Source organism: Diadema antillarum, unplaced genomic scaffold (assembly GCF_040938485.1).
Source record: "Diadema antillarum isolate AM-2024a unplaced genomic scaffold, OU_Dant_1.0 seq00000637_RagTag, whole genome shotgun sequence".
Classification (NCBI taxonomy): Eukaryota; Metazoa; Echinodermata; class Echinoidea; order Diadematoida; family Diadematidae; genus Diadema; species Diadema antillarum.
Genome location: NW_027271554.1, coordinates 334,869 through 354,368, shown reverse-complemented (window position 1 = coordinate 354,368; position 19,500 = coordinate 334,869). Strand labels below are relative to the sequence as shown.

At 36.8% G+C, this 19,500-nt stretch overlaps 1 protein-coding gene across 1 annotated transcript; it reads left to right on the top strand.

Annotated features, from left to right (window-relative positions):
- The first annotated feature begins 1,269 nt into the window (after positions 1 to 1,269).
- LOC139736345 (uncharacterized) lies at positions 1,270 to 13,736 on the top strand. The gene is made up of 7 exons (XM_071647101.1): positions 1,270 to 1,394; positions 5,766 to 5,912; positions 7,710 to 7,982; positions 9,624 to 9,678; positions 11,031 to 11,243; positions 11,669 to 11,965; positions 13,251 to 13,736. The coding sequence occupies exons 1-7, from the start codon at positions 1,270 to 1,272 to the stop codon at positions 13,734 to 13,736; spliced, it is 1,596 nt and encodes a 531-aa protein (XP_071503202.1).
- Positions 13,737 to 19,500: the final 5,764 nt, after the last annotated feature.

Here is a 19,500-nt window from a genome sequence, read left to right as displayed (position 1 = left end):
CAGTAGAAATTGTACGTATTTCCATTCAATCTTGAAGTACAAAAGTCGCCCTGTGGTCGAGTTTACCTCAGTAAACATAGAGGGGAGGGGGAACAATCAAATTAACCAGCCATTGTCACTCAGTTTTTATGTATTCCAGATGGCAGTATTTTGTTATTGGGTAATATAGTGGTTTTCCCTCGGATATGATTGTTTAATTTTTCAGTCGACAGCTCTGGCAAGTAGGCCTATATGTTAAATGAATTTGAATTGAACCTGCCACTTTGACAGAAGTTACTATAGTTTCTTTTTCCCTCACCAACTCTGACAGCACCTCCCTTTATAAACCATTAAGTACACCAGCTTCTTTGAGTAAAAGCAGTAATAGAATATGAATTCCAAAGATGAAAACATGACGAGGATTCGTTTGTAAACTGTATCGCTTGTTGGCCTGCAGTAAGATTGGTCAGTCCAATTTTTGTCTGCCATGTTTAAGGGGTGACGATTTATCGATATGCGGTTCAATTTCTCTGTGATATTTGGAATCCCCTCACACAAATCTACGTAGTTTTATTTTTATTTTCAATTCTCTGCAACTTTTTCTGTCCAGCCTCCTGTTCACTAACCCATTGAGGACGGGCTGATTTTGCTGCAACACGCATTTCCCATAGACACTTGCCCGAGAATACTCGGGACTCGTCTTCAACGAAGGATATGATCAAAGCTAAAGTTTAGAAAATGAAGAAAAAAGAGACAACAACAGCAAAACGTCTTGACAGAGGTAGACACCTGCACATGCGTTTATTGCATATAAGATCTTTCGTCAGGTGACGTTATGACCTGCCTCTTCCATTAATATTGCTAGAATCGGAATTTATGAGCAAAATGCATATTCGGTAATAAATCGAGTAAAAGTCCTTGGTGAAGACTAGCGTGCCCCCCCCCCCCCTCCCTTTTGATTCTATGACCACTTGACGACCAACAAATTTTATGTTCCTGTATGCGCCTCGCCCCAATCATTGACTAGATGATATTTTCAATCGCCTTATGGGATATTTAGACGTGTTGGATTGTAGCGCGCGAATACGAGATCATACCAGGAAAGGAGTTGTTATCGGCAAGAACATCAGCTAGGCCTTCGGTCAGACTGAACGCAATTTTTCGAGAAGGAATCGATTGCTATACGTATCGATATATATGTGACAGGAGGTCGTCTGCATATCCTGTGTACAGAGACGTGTATTTCTTACGGATGCTGGCGTTATCATCGCGCGCAGTTTTTCCTTGGTGATGGAGCGGCAGACTACTGGTGTCGAAAGGATCATTGAGGAGGAGTATAACAATGTTACCTGGACCAAAAAGGTGTATGCCGTCACCCTAGCGACGATTCTCACCCTAACAAACTTTACTCAGCAGTAAGTTCTCTCTTTCCTATCTCGCTCGCCTTCTCTTTTTTCGTCAAAGTATTTGGTTGTCAGCATTTTGGTATATGACTTAACTGGGATTGCATTTTTGGGAGATATTTATTAAGGAACAGATTGAGAAAAAAAATTGCCTGAGACAGAATTCGAACCTGGTATCATCTGGAAAATAAACTACAAGTTCTGCCCATGGACGACACGTATCACAAAATATCCCTTAATTGGATTCCCAGATGCAATATAAACCTCATTTTAGACGTATATTTCAGGCGTCTAGTCAAACAATACAGGGATTATGTGAGAAGGCGAAAAGTTCCAGCTAAAGCGTAGCAAAAACTAGGGAAATTTGATACACCCACAGGTCCACAATAATTAGTACCCGAATTGAAGTATATTCCCCAAGGCGATATTGATTCATGTACAACTTTATGATTACACGCATATCGTACACGAATCATTTTATATGCAATACAATTCTATTGCACTTTTATTCCTCACGAAACGTAGGTCTGTAGTCAGTTGCCTTGACTCGAAAGTTCCAGCTACCTCTATCTTTATCTTATACTTTTGAATTCAGTAAACATTTGATGCAGCTGCAGCTGTGCGGATTGAGATTTAAAAAAAAAAAGAGGAATATTATTACAATAATATATTGACCTAAGTTAAGTGTTTACAAGAATAAGATTCGAAAACGTATGGTTCCTTTGACATATCTTCCGATTTCATCTCGCTGAAAAATAGGCTGAAAAAAATCACTGCTGTTTTGGTGTATACCACTCACAAATTATTCAGAAGCAAAAATATATCATATGTCTTGACATTCCCTTTCGTTTCAAGCTGAAAGGAAGTCAAAAAATGCTTGAGATGATTGCATGGGGGTATTATCCGATGAAGTTTTCGACTCGTAATTTTTAAATGGAATTTGAAAGCTCAAGATGTGTGTTGCCCAGCTTCAGCTTCGTCATAATGAAGTTCTCGCGGAGATAATTGGTCTTTAAAAGATGATTTCTTCCCATTTACATTTTTTACTTCAGACTCCATCAATTCTCCATTTTTCGAATCAGTTAATTTTCTTTTTCAGCGCAGGAAGGGGAGGGAGACAGTCGAAACAGTTCATCCGGAACGAAATGCAAGCTATAAAAAGGGCAGTTTTATTACAATAGGAAATTCACATTCCTTGGACATGTGATTACGTATTCAAACTATAGTATCACTACTGTATATCTATATATATATATATATATATATATATATATATATATATATATATATATATATATATATATATATCATAGATAGATAGATTGATAGATAGATAGATACTTGTGTATAGATAGATAGGTAGGTAGGCCTATATAAGTAGATAAGAAATAGGCAGTGAGTAATGTGGAACACTTTGAATGTATTGCTACACGTGTTGGAAGTGTGGTGTGCTATCAAGAGTCACGGGTATAGGCCACCAGGTGCACGTCACGAGTCCGACCTGACCCAAGAGTCATACAACCCACGAGCCCGACCCTAGGCAAATAAGGCCCAGGAGTTCGACACTATGCAAAGAAGGCCCAAGAGTGCGACACTAGGCAAAAAAGGGTCCATGAGTCCGACACTATGCAAATCATTTGTCTCATTTCATGACAGCTTGGAGTGTCGGTCTCGTTGGTCCTTTTTTTTTCCAAGTGTCGGACTCGTGGGCCTTGTTTGCCTAGTGTCGGGCTCGTGGGCCTTATTTGCCTAGTGTCGGGCTCGTGGGCCTTGTTTGCCTAGTGTCGGGCTCGTGGGCCTTGTTTGCCTAGTGTCGGGCTCTCGGGCCTTGTTTGCCTAGTGTCGGGCTCGTGGGCCTTGTTTGTCTAATGTCAAACTCATATCACAGGCCTTATTTATTGGCATAGGTGTCGAGCTCACGGGCTGTGTGACTCCTGGACTGTATGACTCCTGGGCTACTGAATGGCCGATGGACCTTTTTTCAATATCGCAACCAGTGAGCCGTATGACTACTGGGCATCTGGGTGTCGGGCTCGTGTGATTATCCTTCGCCACCAAGTTCTCGAATTTGATCATAATTGAGAAGCAGAGTATACTTTTAATGTACACAAATTGAATAGACTGACCATTCCGCTGTCTATCTCTACATTATTTAGATGTTCTCTCTCAACGATTAGTTTATTTCCTATTAATATAAGCACTATCCTCTATATAACCAAACAAGAAAAAAGACAATTGTATATTCAGACATTCTGAAAGTATCCTGCGATAAAAGAAAAAAAACGGGCGAAAAACTAACACAATGTATAATACTCAAATAATAAACATTTTGCCTGAAAACAAAAAGTTTGAACTTTTCTTTCTGTCATTGAAAGACAGTTTATTGCTTCCGATTGCCTTCACTAACACGAGATGAAATATCAGATTCGCGATAAAATGTAAGTTTCAGTCTGCTTTGTAATACCATTAAAACATGCTGGGTAATCGGTCAGCTTTGTAACACGTGATACACGCTTTCTCAGCCATTCAACGTTGTTAGTATTAACAACAGATCTAAATACGTGGTACTAAACTGTTCTTGATTATACACTATAAAAGATATGAAATATGAGACTATTGTATTACCAGTCAACTCTCATGAAAGCAGCTTTGTTTTTGTTTGGTCAAAGTTATTCAACTCCTATAATCCAGTAAAATATATTCACGTATACACATATTTTTGATGTTTTCTATCACAATGGTAGGAAAATAAAGACAAATATATACGTATTGAGAATGTGTGTGTACACAATATTCTATAAATATTTCAGTATTTTGCGAGTGTGTGTAATAAAATAAACATCCCCCTGATTCGTAAGACGTGCAGGTATGCATAAATCACTCAGTATCAAGATCATTTCCGGTTCTTTATTACAAACACGCTTTAGTATACCTGGTACACTGTATGACAACTCTGGCACAAAGTAGTGATCAATTTGCGGAGCATGAGATTATAACATGTGACATAACGGATATTTCTAATGAAGGATTTTTGGAAAAATGGATTATTACTCTTTTCTTTCGAGGGGTCCACAAGCATATCCTATGTATACAGTGTAATATTGTGATTGTATTTGTATGTCCGTAATTTCGTTAAGTCGACTGGACGTAATACAATTTACTATATATAAAACAGCAAAGAAGTTTCAAATTAATTAAAAAAAAAACATTCTGTAAAAGAATTTCTCTCATCTCAATCATTTCGCGTATTTGATCTGATCAAATATTATGTTTGTTTATAATTATCTTGTATAACAGTATAGTTGCCCTTTCTCTCCGGCATGATTGTTGGATCTACTCGGAGTCTTAAATTGTTTTCGAGCATGTATATTTTTTATGCCTTCTAAAAACTTTGTCTCCTACATACCCCAACAATAGCAAATTTGAGATCCTGTAAGCCCGTCACATTGGTCTTTAATTCACTTCTATTATTATGTGACTTTGATTTGTAATGATTATGTTTAGTTTGAATGTCAATATCGATGATTCTTACGGAGAGAAAGGAGACCTGGTTAATTAAATATATTTTATAGTCCCTTGGCACAATCTCACTTTCACGCCGATGTCTTTGATGAACGGTGATGTTCGTTATTCCGAAGGCTCGTCATTCCAAAAAACAAAACAAAAAACAAAACAAAACCCTAAACTCGCTATGCTTCCATGTTTGATAATTAAGGGGAAAAATGAATTTAAGGTTTATGAATCAAAACATTTGTGCCGTTATTCCGAAGGTTTACTTATCTAAAAATAACATAACTTTCCTTAATCTTGATGCGAAAATGGAAAAAAAAATGTGTGTCAAACAATTCTTCAGAATGTCGAACTTTATTTCATTTTCGGATTAACAATGGAATAACGAAACTTCCTTATAACGAACTGTAACATACATAAGGGTAATAGTTACGATATCAATAATAAAAATAATGGAAGTAATAACAAATATAATACTGCTCATTCCCCACTACCTTTATTACTCGTATCAAATTTACCCGCTCGTTTTTGCTTTTTATTGTAGGTCAGTGTAATCTAACTCATTGCACAGAGTGATAAAGGAATTGCCGTATGGCAGCATGATATTTGTTATTGTGACTTTCAATATCATTGTACTATTTAATACTAGTATTACCACTATTATCATACAACGTGTACTTAATGTATTTTCACTAGGATCAAAACTATCAAGCTAATTATTCTTATCATCGTTAGTTTTGTTTTTATGTCCAGTATCTAATTCATGTCCATTACTTATTAATTTATCAATATTATTGTTATTGATATTATCACTAAGAGTAGTAGTGTCAGCATCATTATAATGATAATTTTCATAGTGCTATTAACGAACAGGTATCTGCTGGTTGGGACGATATTCGGGATGGCCAACGACCTGGAATTTGGGGCGACAACTTGTATGGTGACAAACCAAACCTTGGCCAGCTTCTACGCGAGGAATCTTAACGTCACGTATGACGAATTCTGCACTCTGCCTGGACGGTAAGGTGTTCAAAAATGAATCGACACAGTTTTGACACTCTGCACTCCTGGACCTATGAAGTACACATAATACAGAAAGAATAGATCTCTTTTGTTCAGGGCGTAATTGTGTAATATGCTCTTATGAGATACTCATTATTGGCAGAACAAACGTTATGCACTATAATTCATTACTTCGTTATATCTCCAGATCCAAATATTAAAAGCATAGTTTACCATTTGCAGAAGAAACAAAAACCCAGCTTTAGTGCTTCAAAATAGTTCTAAAATGTGAGTTAGAGATGAAAACAACATGGGAGTGTAAAAAGAGTTAATCAGTGCAATCAATGTTAAGTATTGCTAGATATACAGAATGCGAACAATAGTCAATAGCTATAAAAAAATTGTGTCTAGACTAAACCGTCTACAGTTATGGTTTTGTGAGAAAAATCGTGATATCTCCTTATATTTCAGGCTTTATTGCAAAATTTTTACATGGTAGATTGTTTTGTGATACAACAGACCTACACATATGCATCAAATGTGATAAGTCGAACATTTTTAAACCACTACTCCCAATGGTAAACAGTACCTTTAATGAATTCTTCAACCTGTTTACACACACACACACACACACACACACACACACACACACACACACACACACACACACACACACACACACACACACACGGCAACAATATTAACCAAAGATGCAAATAAGAAAAAGTATTAAAGGCATCCAACGAGTTTTCATATATGTCACTGAATGTGCCTTGTGACACTCATGACTCTGCATATAGTTATATGGCATTCTTATTTTTTGGCGATATTGATTCTGATCCTGAATTTCATACTGAAATAGAAAAGACACGATATACTATGTATACCGTCTCACCTCTATGTTGTTAGATATCGTATGAAGTATTGTGTAGGAACCGTACCGGTAGAAAGAAAGAAAAAAAGTAATGAACCGGTCGATGTATCTGCAGTTCAATATTATGATTTTCAATGTTATGATTGAAGAAGAATGGAATGTACATTTGATCATAACAGGCATAATGTTTCTCCCTTTAACAATGATGATGTTGTAAAATGGAAAGAGCATAACATGAAGAACATGGAATCTACACATGACAGGCATAATATTTCTCCCTTTTACAGGTCTAAAATGGAAAGAATTAAGAAACTGGAATGTAAATATAACAGTCATTTATATAATCCTCCCTTTCGTGATGATGTAAAATGGGAAAAAAGTATCATGTAGAAAATGAATGCAAGTATAAACATGCATAATATTTTTTCCTTAACAATGATGATGTTGTAAAATGGAAAGAGTATAGGTACCTGCGAACTGAGATGACCTGATATAAACGCTCATAAAAAATAGAGGACAATGGGGAAACAGGCAAATGCACATGGTATGGCATATATTTTTTCCATTCTTTTTTCTTTTGTTCATTACTTTTTCCTCCTGGCTAACAACGTGCTATACTTTTTGACCGATCAGTCATAACGCTCGGGCAAAAGAAATAAAGTTCTGAAATTTAAGTAAAAACGATAATATATTGATTGTCAATAATTTGGTTAGCCTCGTATAATAGTAACAAAACATCTTACGTTTTTCTGATATTTTTATGTTAAGGTGAACAATTTCCGATATTAATACAATATTGTAGAATAGACATTGTGATGTCATTGTAGCACATGCATGCATTGTCGTATTTGTTAGTGCACTTTGAATAACAAACAAGACCTTGAAAACATCTTGTCGCACTGCATTGAATTTATTCTAATCAAATCAAATCCAATGAACAGATGTGACGTCAATAGTACCAGCTTCTCACCAGATGCATGCACTATTGAATATACGGGTATGGGTACTCTATACGACATCCTAGCCGGGCCGGTTTATCTGATCATCGAGGGGGTGTCGGCTATGCCCATCACCGTCCTCCTCCAAGCCGCTGGGGTCCCCCACATCACCACCATAGCCTCGCTGACCGTTGCTTGGAGTCTGTGCACGCTCGGGACAGCATTCGTTAACTCGTACTGGATGGTTGCCTTCCTCCGATTCCTGTTTGGGATTTTGTGAGTGCATACAAGTACGGTAAATTCTCTTGGGGGATAAATTCTCTCTAGCTAAAAGAATAAAAGATATATTCAAAAGACAATGACTGCTCATGCTTACATATCTCACTTGGGGTTGAATTCGGTCATTTTGATATCCCTACATTGTGTAATGGGTATAATTCTATTTCAAGTGATTTGAATTTGCGTATTGTTACCATCAAAGACTTATTTTGCACCGTACACACTGCATTGATTTTGTTTTGATATTTCGATGTATAACGGGATGTCCTTGCTTTGTTACTTATAGTTTAGATTGTTGTACTTTGTTATTCCGTTGTAGGGTTCCCAAACATAAAAGTGTATAGACCACCAATTTTTCTCTTTCTCATTTTATCGGGGGGGGGGGGTCAAAATCGGAAATAAGAGGACCTTTCTGAGGGAGTGAAGAGATCAACAGGGATATGTAGGGTCTGGTAGTATAGCATGGTCACACGCAGACATATATTTCGGGGGGGGGGGGAGTAAGCCCAAGCGAGAGAGCGCAACAAGGGGGGGGGGTGCAGAAGGGGGATACAAAACAATACAGTACAATACAAAATCAATATACATATTTTACATATACATTGAATGATTATCATAAACACACTAGCATACACGACCTAATGTAGGAGGCATATTTTACAGTAAACCTTTATTGGCATATTTAGAACAAACTGACGGCCCAGCAGCCACAGTCATAAACAATAGGACACAAACTGCATACTGCATATTCCCCACGTTTCTTTGCTATTTATTCACCCACCAATGTTAGGGTATTCTACAGCTATATACTTCCTTTAGGCTGTCAGTTAGAGTCTGTTTTGAATCATTGCGCCAGTAAAGGTGAAATGTTAATGTGCCTCCTAGGTAGTGTATGTTTTAAATAAGTTAAAACTTTAGTGACATATTTGAAGCAACCTGACAGCTCAAAGCTGTGGAATATCCTAATATCTGTATTTAACTACACGTATTAGGATATTAGAATATTCGGATATTGCACAGATATTGGCTGTCAGTTTGTTTTGACTATATGCCAATAAACTTTTAATGCAATTGTACCCCCTAGGTCGTGTATGTTATACGTTAGTATATTTTTTATTGTATGAGACCCAAACATCACGTTTTAATCTGTAGTTAATTCAAGAGTTTAAGGTTTCAACTGTGCTACACTTACATTGTAATCCTAAGGGTAAGTATTCATTTATATGGCGTCATTTTCTCTTATAATACAGCCCCGATGAAGGTCCATTAACCTTGACTGAAGGACCGACTACATATATATATATATATATATATATATATATATATATATATATATATATATGTGTGTGTGTGTGTGTGTGTGTGTGTGTGTGTGTGTGTGTGTTTGTGTGTGTATGTGTGTGTGTGTGCATGTATGTATGTATATAGTTATATGTTTTTATCATGTCACCACCAGACCGCTATAATTACCAGTATACGCTCATACTAAGTATGAGTGTACACCTTATCATGCTTATATACTTTATTATGTTTGATGAACATTGATGATTGTGAATATCATCTATAACTATACGATATACATGTAAAAATACTCAGGTGTATATAATATGATTCTTTTGATCCTCTTTCTCTTTTCAGTACTGGTCCCTTCAATACCTTCATAATGGCTTACATTGCTCTCATCGTCAAACCGGTATGGAACACGCGAGAAAGGGGGAAAGTTAAAACTGCAGAAGCAAGCTCATTAAGAAACAAAATGTTGCAATAGTTCACGTCAATTACTGTCCTTATTGATAACTCTATGTGTGTGTGTGAGTGTGTGTCTCATCATGAGAGAGAGCGCGCGCGCGCGCGTGTGTGTGTGTGTTTGCGTGTGTGTGTTTGCGTGCTAAGATAGGGTCTTTTCTAAACACGGAGACTAAAATGCTTCTTGCGTTTTGTTTTTTAAGTATTTGATAAAGCAATGTCTGTCTACTTTACGTTAGTTTTAGCTTCTCAGCATTACATGACTACAACAATGATCATAACTAAAATACTTTATAAGAGAGTGACTCAGCACATTATAACCATATTAAACTTCACCAAAACAATACACCCAAGCAAAGATTTTGATCTTTGTGAAAATTGACCCATTCCTGTATTTCTTGTAGGACATAACATTTGAGGTAGTTTTCTTCATTACTTCTTAATAAGGACATTTGATTTTTGTTATATTGAAATGGGATTCGAAGTTTGTTAATTTTTAAACATTGAAGCAAGTGAGTCTTCGATAGGTTAATCCAGCACTAGGACACACAATTTAAAGAAAAAAAAATGAACACGTGCAAACACGTGCCCTGCAGTTATTACTTATGTATGCGTTTTAACACTGCCATTATTCTGTCTATTGTTGCTATTTTTCTTCTAAAAAGGAATGTTTATATGTGGAAGATGACAAAAGTCCCAAAACACATTGTTCATTATGAAAACTCGCGTTCACGGTTTTATATTTGAAATTGATCGTTTTTACGAAATCGTAAACAGACTGGTTTATCATCAACAACGGTTCTAAAAGAGTTTAGTAAACGACAGAGTTGCATGTAGAAACTTGACAAAATCTCTATTGTTGTTTTGAATAAACCTTTCGCCCTGCCCAAACTGTGAGTACGATTCAAACCTTCAAGCGTATAGATTGGAGATATGCTGTATGGGCATGCCTGTGTTGTGTTGCAATTGAGTGTGTATACTTAGTAGATGCTACCAGTAACAATCATATTGACCTGATGATTGGAAGTTAAATAAATTTGGTACATATTCCTCTCAGGCAGGTTATTTAGTTCATTGCTGTATAGGGTCAGTACTCGCTCGTGTGTGTGTGTTCTGAATTTATAGTGCTTTCAAAAGAACTATCTTTTGTGCAAATTGATTATGCTGACACAATTGGTGCTATGACAACTAAATGTTAAATGTTCCATGCCATTACAACAAGATGTTATTAGATATTTTCTTGGCTTTATTTCCTGGTGTAGTCATGTTGTTGGTCGTGTATACGGTATTCATTATCAGGAAAAGCTTGCGGTAGCGTTCGGTGCCGTGTCGTTCGGCCGGGTCGCCGGGAACAGCGTCGGGTATCTCTTTGTCGCCGCCAGCAACGTGTTGGGATGGCGGTTGTGTTACATCATTGCGGGTACAGCCGGGATCGCCCTCGGATTGGCAGCTTTGTTGATGACTAAGCCTCCCCAGGACAAGCAGCGGACGTTAAACAATCGTTCCTCATTGGTAGGTCTCAAGCTTAAATCGGAGTTAGGGTGCAAATATTTTCAGTTTGGATACCTATAATGTGGTCACTAAAAATATATTTTAATACCAATACTGTAAAGGTTTGTTTGTTTGTTTGCTTGCTTGGTTGCTTGCCATCTTTTCAAAAAATGATCTTGCAAACGATATGCAAATTTCAAAGTCTAATGGTTCGTCTTCCTTCAAACATAAGCAAGAATACGCTTTCAGAGACGAAACATATGATACAAAGACGCAACCATGTCCAAACACATAATCATTCAGTTGCTCGATAATTTGCATGATAATTATGAAACCACTATAAGACTACCTTTGAAAAATCACATCACCTCATCATCTATACTGTCTTTGCGTGTGTATGTGTGTGTGTGTGTATCTGTTTGTGTGTGTCACGTTGTTCATTTCAGAGAACGTACCTGAAGATCTTCATAGAGCAGCAGCGCGCTTGTATCAGCCAGATTGCATGGCTCGTACTTATCCCCGTGCTCCTGGGGAGTATGTTTCGCTCAGCCTACGGGTACATCAATGCCTACAACGCCGCCAACTATACCCTCACCTACTTCGCTGGCTACAATGCGGAAAACCTGTTTTACGCCGGTGTGGTGGCGGGATTTCTTGGCTGCATCCTCGGCGGGATTCTGAGTGACCGTCTGCGGAAGAACCATGGTCGTCGCTCAACGCTGTTACTTTTAGCTGGTTTATCGGTAAGACGTTATGGCCCCATTATCTCACCTTCTTTATTGCGTTCTTATAAGTGGGTGGTTGCAGGCGGATGTCCTTTTGATCAGTAATCAACTGTTTGTGACGACTCCACTAGTACATCAGTCTATCTCTACAACTTTGATATGCCATTTGTCTGATGTAATAATGATCTATCTGGTTCCATGACATTTGCTCCTGCGACAATTGCTCCCATGAAATACCTGCACGCTATCTAAAGCAAAACATTATTCTACCCACAAAAATAGTCATAACCCTAATCTTAATCCTTACATCAGATTTAACCGTAAACCCTATCACAGTTCTAACCCCAACCCTAAGCTCTTGGAGAAAATAAAAACGGAACAATTTATCGTCGCTGTAGCAATGTGTCACCCTTCTACCTATGGGCTCTATGACAAAGTGGGAACAGCGCCACATTCAACCATTTCCAAGTCACTTTTCCCCCTTCGTCCTTTCGCTAAGGATTATGGAATTATCATGATGAAGTTAGAATCGATGTAAAAAGACCAACCTAAAAGACACACACACACACACACACACACACACACACACACACACACACACACACACACAGAGAGAGAGAGAGAGAGAGAGAGAGAGAGAGAGAGTACACCCTCCAAGAACAATAATATGAAAAAAAAACATCAAATTGAATGTCCATCAGTCCATACTGGAGACAGAAATGAGCAATCCTTTTACATGTTATACAGAAGAAATTAAAGTTGCTTTGGCGACCATCAGACACTTAAGATCACCAGTCGATTATCTTAGAGGCCATCGAAATCATTTCTCGTCAGATGATTCGACATGTCTATGAACCTTTCTACGAGGGTCACCTGTTAACAAACTGCTCTTTCAATTTTCTCCATCCCATTCCAATAGCTTTGTTTTTCACTGTTGTAGTAGTTGTTATTGATGTCCCTTTTATGACAAGTGTTATTGTATCATCGTTTATTATGGAAATGAGTGAAATAAAGTAAAATGAAATGAAGTCATATTCATATATAATAATCCCATAGTCTCTTAGAATGATTGAGATTCCAAAGCTGCATTACAAGTTTAATATTGAAACACTAGTCGCCACAAAAATATTACTTTACCACTGAAAAAGAAAAAGAGTGATTCCGCATAATTTGTCAGTAATGATGATAACGTGCATTAAACGGTTGTTAAAAGCAACAAGTCGTTTTTTTATTTTTATCTATATTTTTATGAGGAATATGTCAACGAAACTGCTGTAGAAATTGTTTTCTTCTTCATGTCTAGATCACTGCCGCTATCGTCAGCCCCTTTGCTTACGTCGTTGATTCCTCGGCCTTCATCATCATGTACGGCATCATCATAGCTCTCATCGACTGGTCGGCCGTGCTCGTTCTCTCTGTCACCTCCGATCTCGCTCCAGCGAACTGCAAAACAGTCATCTTCGCCTTGTTCTATCTCTTCCTGTTTTCGTTCGGGGGCTCGTTCTCGCTTCTCGTCACACCTACGACCATGGCGCTGGGTCTTCGCCGCGCCTTGCTCTTGCTCTGCGCGGTGGTCCTCACCGGGGCAGCCGTGTCCAACACGACCGCGCTCGCTCTGGACTGTGTACGGAGGACTCGGACACATCCGGCGAGGGTCCTTCACAAGTGGAAGAACGGAATGGGAGCCTCTAATGGTAGCGAAGAGATACCACTGATCGCTCCTGGCCGCACGAGCATGGTTCTAAATGGGGGAACTCGGAACAATGATATGAATAATAAATATGCATAACGGGATGTAACTTTTGCATCGCGCAGGTATTATGTAAAGGGCATTAAATTAGAAGGCGTTCGATCTTACGCGTAATCACATTATGCTTATGATGTATAATGTGTATATAGATATCAAAAAAAAAATGATTTTCTCAAATAACAGCTATTTACATGAGAAACGGAACTGTTCTGAGTGTGTGGTAAGACAAATGACAATTTTTTTTTGACAAAAAAGACAGAAAGAGAGGAAACGCCAAGTACTCGAGGCGCCTTGTGAAACAAAATGCTTGAATGAAAATAGTGATATGATAGTTCTGATAATAATAATACAATAGTTGTAATGATGATGATTGTAGTACACTGTATTCGCATTAATGGTTATAATGATGAAAGAGATCGCGACAAAAAAAAAGAAAAAAGAAGACGAAGAAAGTGGAAGAAAAGAATAAATTCATGTACGGAGCACAATTATCACTGATTATTGTGGCAATACACTTTCAAATACCCAGTGATAATATAAACTGATACACTCAACAAGGTCGCCGAAGTTAATGTGTAGCCAAAATGATTAACCTACAAGTAAAAAACAGGGTAAACTGCAGTACTGCATGAGCAGGGTCGGCAGATTTGAAGCAGGGTTCGATAATTCTGTAACCAAGGTGATAAATCTTCAAATCAAGAACCGGCTGGTTAGAGACAATGCTGCACACAGGAATTTTTTATTCTTTATTCTTTTCTCTTTTTTTTTTGGCAAATAATCTCTTCATTCTCATTTTTCCTTGTAATTTTCTGCACTTTCACTCAACTCTATCTAGAATACGGTATTTCATTATCACGTAAAATAACGATCAATTACGCTTACATTTTCACCCAGAATTGTATAATATTATAATTGTGCCCCATAGCACGAATATGTCTTCCTTGGCAAATATTCCTCCTGCACCCACTTATGTTTCTCGCTATCTCGATCAAATGCATTCATTTTTGTCGTTGGTACTAATATGACCAACATGTTGTTGTTTTCAAGGTAGTCGAACTAGATCTCGCATATTAATGTGCTTTTATACGTATTTATCATTTGCTTGATTACAACTATAACACGACAATGCATACAACTTGTCATGTGTCACGTGTGATATTTACCTTATCAATGAGCAAGAACCAGTCAGTTTTCCGTGCGTTGTTGTGGCTGCCATGGTAACGACCATCAATCAGAGATTTCGTTGTTGGCCCTTTTGCTAACGAATTTAAAGCTATATGGACGTAAAAAAAATGTATTTCACTGTAATCTTCATCGTGCATTCTCTTGTGTGTGTGTGTGTGTGTGTGTGTGTGTGTGTGTGTGTGTGTCTGTGTGTGTGTGTGTGTGCTTTTTTCGCAACAATGCTTTCACACGGTAATAGATGCTGTATTAGGGCAGTTCAACTTATATTCAAGAAATAGTAGCTACGATCAATCCTGCAGACGATGGACTAATATCACTGCGCGATAAACATAAAGATCCTCGAGGGGATGGGGAGATTCTTCTTGTACCTTGTACACAAAAGCAGATGAAATTGAATTAAAATCAAAGTTGCAGGAAATGGAGGACACATGCTGAAAAGCCAAGCATGTGTATTGCAGTCTCCTCGTGGACAAAATAACTAAATAACATCAAGGAAGCAAGTTGTCATATATTTATAATATAAACATTAACGTGGAGCACGTTTGCACTTCAACTTGAAATACCGATCCTGAGTCCTGAAGGATTGTATAATATCATGTCGTTTTTCCTTAATTTTGCAGTCGGTTTTTCAGTATTAAGTTTCCAAATCGAGAGTCAGATACAACTCTATTATAATGAGTAAATCATTGCATTAGATGGAAATGCGAAAATATCATTGCTGTTCCTAGTTTCTTTTTGTTTTGTTTTTGTTTTTTTGCAAAATGTACGAATTTTGATTCTATATGCTAATATCTTATTACTACTATGTAGTTGTAAAATGTAAGGAAATTAAAAAAGTATACAACGAAATGATAATAAAAGAGGTTTTTACGAAAAGCATGCATGATGTTTGTGAATTGTGAAACAGAATTCCTCAAATATATATGCTGGTCTCATAATATCAACATTTCATCTCTTACTGTTTAATTTATTATTATTATTATTTATCATTTTTATTATATATTATCATATTTAATCATTATTAATTTATCCATTGTATTTTTGTACTCACTGCCATCAGGACAAAAAAAAATGATATGGATGAAATACAGAGATTAAACGAAAAATGTGTAAACTCATATCTGCAAATACATCGCACTTTAAAAATGAGTTTGAAAGTATACCCGATTTTGTCCGCCATATCAGAATCAAAAAGACGCCCTCACCGAGGAGGAACACAGTTATTCTCCTTACCTTCGCTCGTCAATGATCTCGACCATTGGAACCTTTTTGTGCCAATGAATCAAATGTGCACAAATTTCACACACACACACCAACGGACGGGTAATAAATTTGGCACACAAAGTGTTTTTAAAGGGGGAATTCCGGGCCAGTTAAAATTTAGTCTGGAAAGAACCATAAAAAACGATAAGTACAAAAACGAAAATTTGATCAAAGTAAAGTTTTAATAGTGAAGTTTTGCTATCTTTTTTTTTTTTGCGCACCAGATCTAAAACAGGAAATATCAATATGTAAATGAGTGAGCAGCTGATGTCATCATCTCACAGTTTTCCATTGATTGTGTACACACAACTGATGACAATTCAATTTTCTGCCAAAAAAGGGGGAAAGCGTAATATGTATAATATATATATATATATATATATATATATATATATATATATGTATATATATATATATATATATGATATGATATATATATAATGAATTTAGACTGTGGTGTATATTGACCAAAAGAAAAAGTAATTTCATTGATTCTGTGTGCAAACTATTGGGCAAGTTGTGATAAGGTGACATGATGAACTTATTCATTTGCATATTCATATTAATTTACTGTTCAAGAAGTGGTTTGTGAATTAGGAGAACTTCACAATTTTATAATTTGGTTTCGCTTCTGAGATTTAACTCTGTGTTTTCGGACTAACTTCTAAATTGTCCTGATTTAACCTTTAACTCAATGTTGCAAGTCACCTGTAGGCCTACATATTATGATCGCGGAGAGGTGAATGCACAATACTGCGTAAACGACACAGCGAGTAATTTTTGCCGGTAGATCACTATTAATGAGCCACATTAGGCATGTATAAACTTCTTGTGAAGGAGGGGGTGATGTGGAAATAGCCTATTTGGATTACACTCATCATCGGCTCTTTGTCCAATAATGAGGGCAGAGTGATAATGTGACTTATATTCGCATTATGTCTTGCCTTTATATTGAGTACATAGAGATTTTATTCCCAACATGTAACAATAAACTACATTAATGTTGGTGAGGAAAGGGAGAGCGCTCAGAGTGCCGTCGAAGTGTAGATCTGCAGACTAGGGCGTTGTTTCCTTACATAATGACGCAAAAGAATTGAGGTGATAGCGCTGTCACATCTGACTGCTTATAATGCACTACATATATATCTATATTTGTGTGTGTGTGTGTGTGTGTGTGTGTGTGTGTGTGTGTGTGTGTGTGTGTCTGTGTGTGTGTGTCTGTGTGCGCGCGCGAGCGTGTTTTACTATTTCCGTAGGAAAATAGTTGGACTCTGACGGGATATTTAAGGATTTCCATGGTCGAAATATACAATTTAATCATCACTTTTATCTGTTTAGTGCCCTCAGCCAATCAGAGGACAAGAAATGATTAGCGAGAGCTAAAACATAAATATTGAATGTTTTGTGAATTGAGGCGAATGCAGCGATATGATAGTAGAACACAGCAGAGACGTTTGAGGAAAATCTGACATGGCGGCAAAAGGTTTTGACACAGCCGGATGATAAGACTAATAGATCGTAATGCCAGGCATATACAACGATATAAGACAGCATAAAGAAGATTCACAAATTTAAGAATAAAATCGTTTTCATGAAAAATACACATTATCTCTTGTTACTGACATAATAGGTTAAGGGTAATATCATTCGCCCTGCTTTCTGAAAGAGGTAAGTCAAGTGCTCTTCCGTCATGGTAGAGAAGTTAAAGATATGTCAAATTTAGCGACTTTATATCATTTTAGGCAGTTTTCGTGTGTTATCTTCACATCCAGAGCTGCACAAAAACTTTAAAAATTCATTACTTTTCGAAAAATTGTCCGATTTTCCTCAAACATTGCTGATGTTGTCTACTAGTATTGCTGTATTCTCTCAATTCACAAAATATATCGTCATTTTATTCACCTCGTAATCTTGGGCAGCATATTTATAGTAACGTATTTGCAGAACAATTCGCGAGAGATATGTAGAGAGAGAGAGATTCAAAGAAAGACAAATCAAGTACACACAATCACACAAATATAATAAAGGATGTATGATGTGAGATATACTAGTAATATATTCTATGCAATATAAAACATACTATATCAATACGCAATGCTATGATTATAAATTTATATTATATATCATATGTTATATATTATGTATCATAACATTACAATATGAAGAGTTTGTTCGCAAAAACCGATAAGTCCATATTTGCCAAATGGAGATATCTGCGATTAAAGGTCAAGAAAAATACAGAGAATAATAAGAAAATTATTGCTTCTTTTGACCATAACTTCAAATATGTACCTTTATATGTAGTGACCAATATATCATTTAAAAGGTATTATTTTGTACTTAATGACAGAGACCGTACTTCAAAATTTTCAAAAATGGACTTATCGGTTTTTGCAAACAAACTCTTCATATATATGAGTATCATATATTATACATTATGTTATATATATAATATTTCATATATTATATATCGTATATTATATATCATATATTACATATCATATATCATATATCATATATTATATATCATATAGTATATATTATATATTATATATTATATATCATATATTATATTGATAATAGATATTCGACTGTCGAGATGACCTGTCTTGAATGTAATTATTTTCATCAAGATATATTGGGCAAAATCATTAGTATAGCGTTTGATTGAGGATGAATCAAATTTTCTCTCCTGTGGTAACACGAATTATGGATCGTTCTCAGCTGCTGACGCCGCAACCTTTAGATAGAGATACCATGTGGTCTGACTGTCTGAGTCAAACGATCAAGTGCTTTTCATAGAATCATAAATTTGGCTTTCAGAGAACTGTAAACTTGCCATATTTAAGCGGGCTTTCTTTCACCTTTCACAGATTTGCAGCTATTACTAGTAACTTTAATATTACCATTCAAATGGTCTCTGAGAATGTTTTTTTTTCATAACTTCCTTTGTCTCACGTCATATTCAAAATAGAAAATAAGCCAAAAATAAATAGAATGAAAAGAAAATGTCCTCAACGTTCAATGCAGACATTAACATAATGTGTTGATCATTGTTTCGGTGATATAAGCAGAAGTTACAGTTGGTATGTCAGCCAATACACAGTTCAACGTCTTGCTCAGTCGATGTTAGTTTTTTTTAAACGGAGGGAAAGAATTGCCGCACAGTATGAAAATTCATTGCCACTTTAGTGTCTATATACGTGAGGCCTGCATATCTAAAGGCCCTACATGCTGTCGGCACCCACAGAGTTCTGAGAGAGGATTGACGCGCGCGCGCGCGCACACACACACACACACACACCTGCATGTGCTATCACAGGCAATGACACCAACGTGAGCACAGAACACACCA

Bases quoted from the DNA above. Each gene is read 5' to 3' on its own strand.
- LOC139736345 (XM_071647101.1), top strand. From the start codon at position 1,270: ATGGAGCGGCAGACTACTGGTGTCGAAAGGATCATTGAGGAGGAGTAT. The intron at 1,395-5,765 runs GTAAGTTCTCTC...ATTAACGAACAG, and splicing joins CTAACAAACTTTACTCAGCA to GTATCTGCTGGTTGGGACGA. The intron at 9,679-11,030 runs GTATGGAACACG...ATTCATTATCAG, and splicing joins TTGCTCTCATCGTCAAACCG to GAAAAGCTTGCGGTAGCGTT.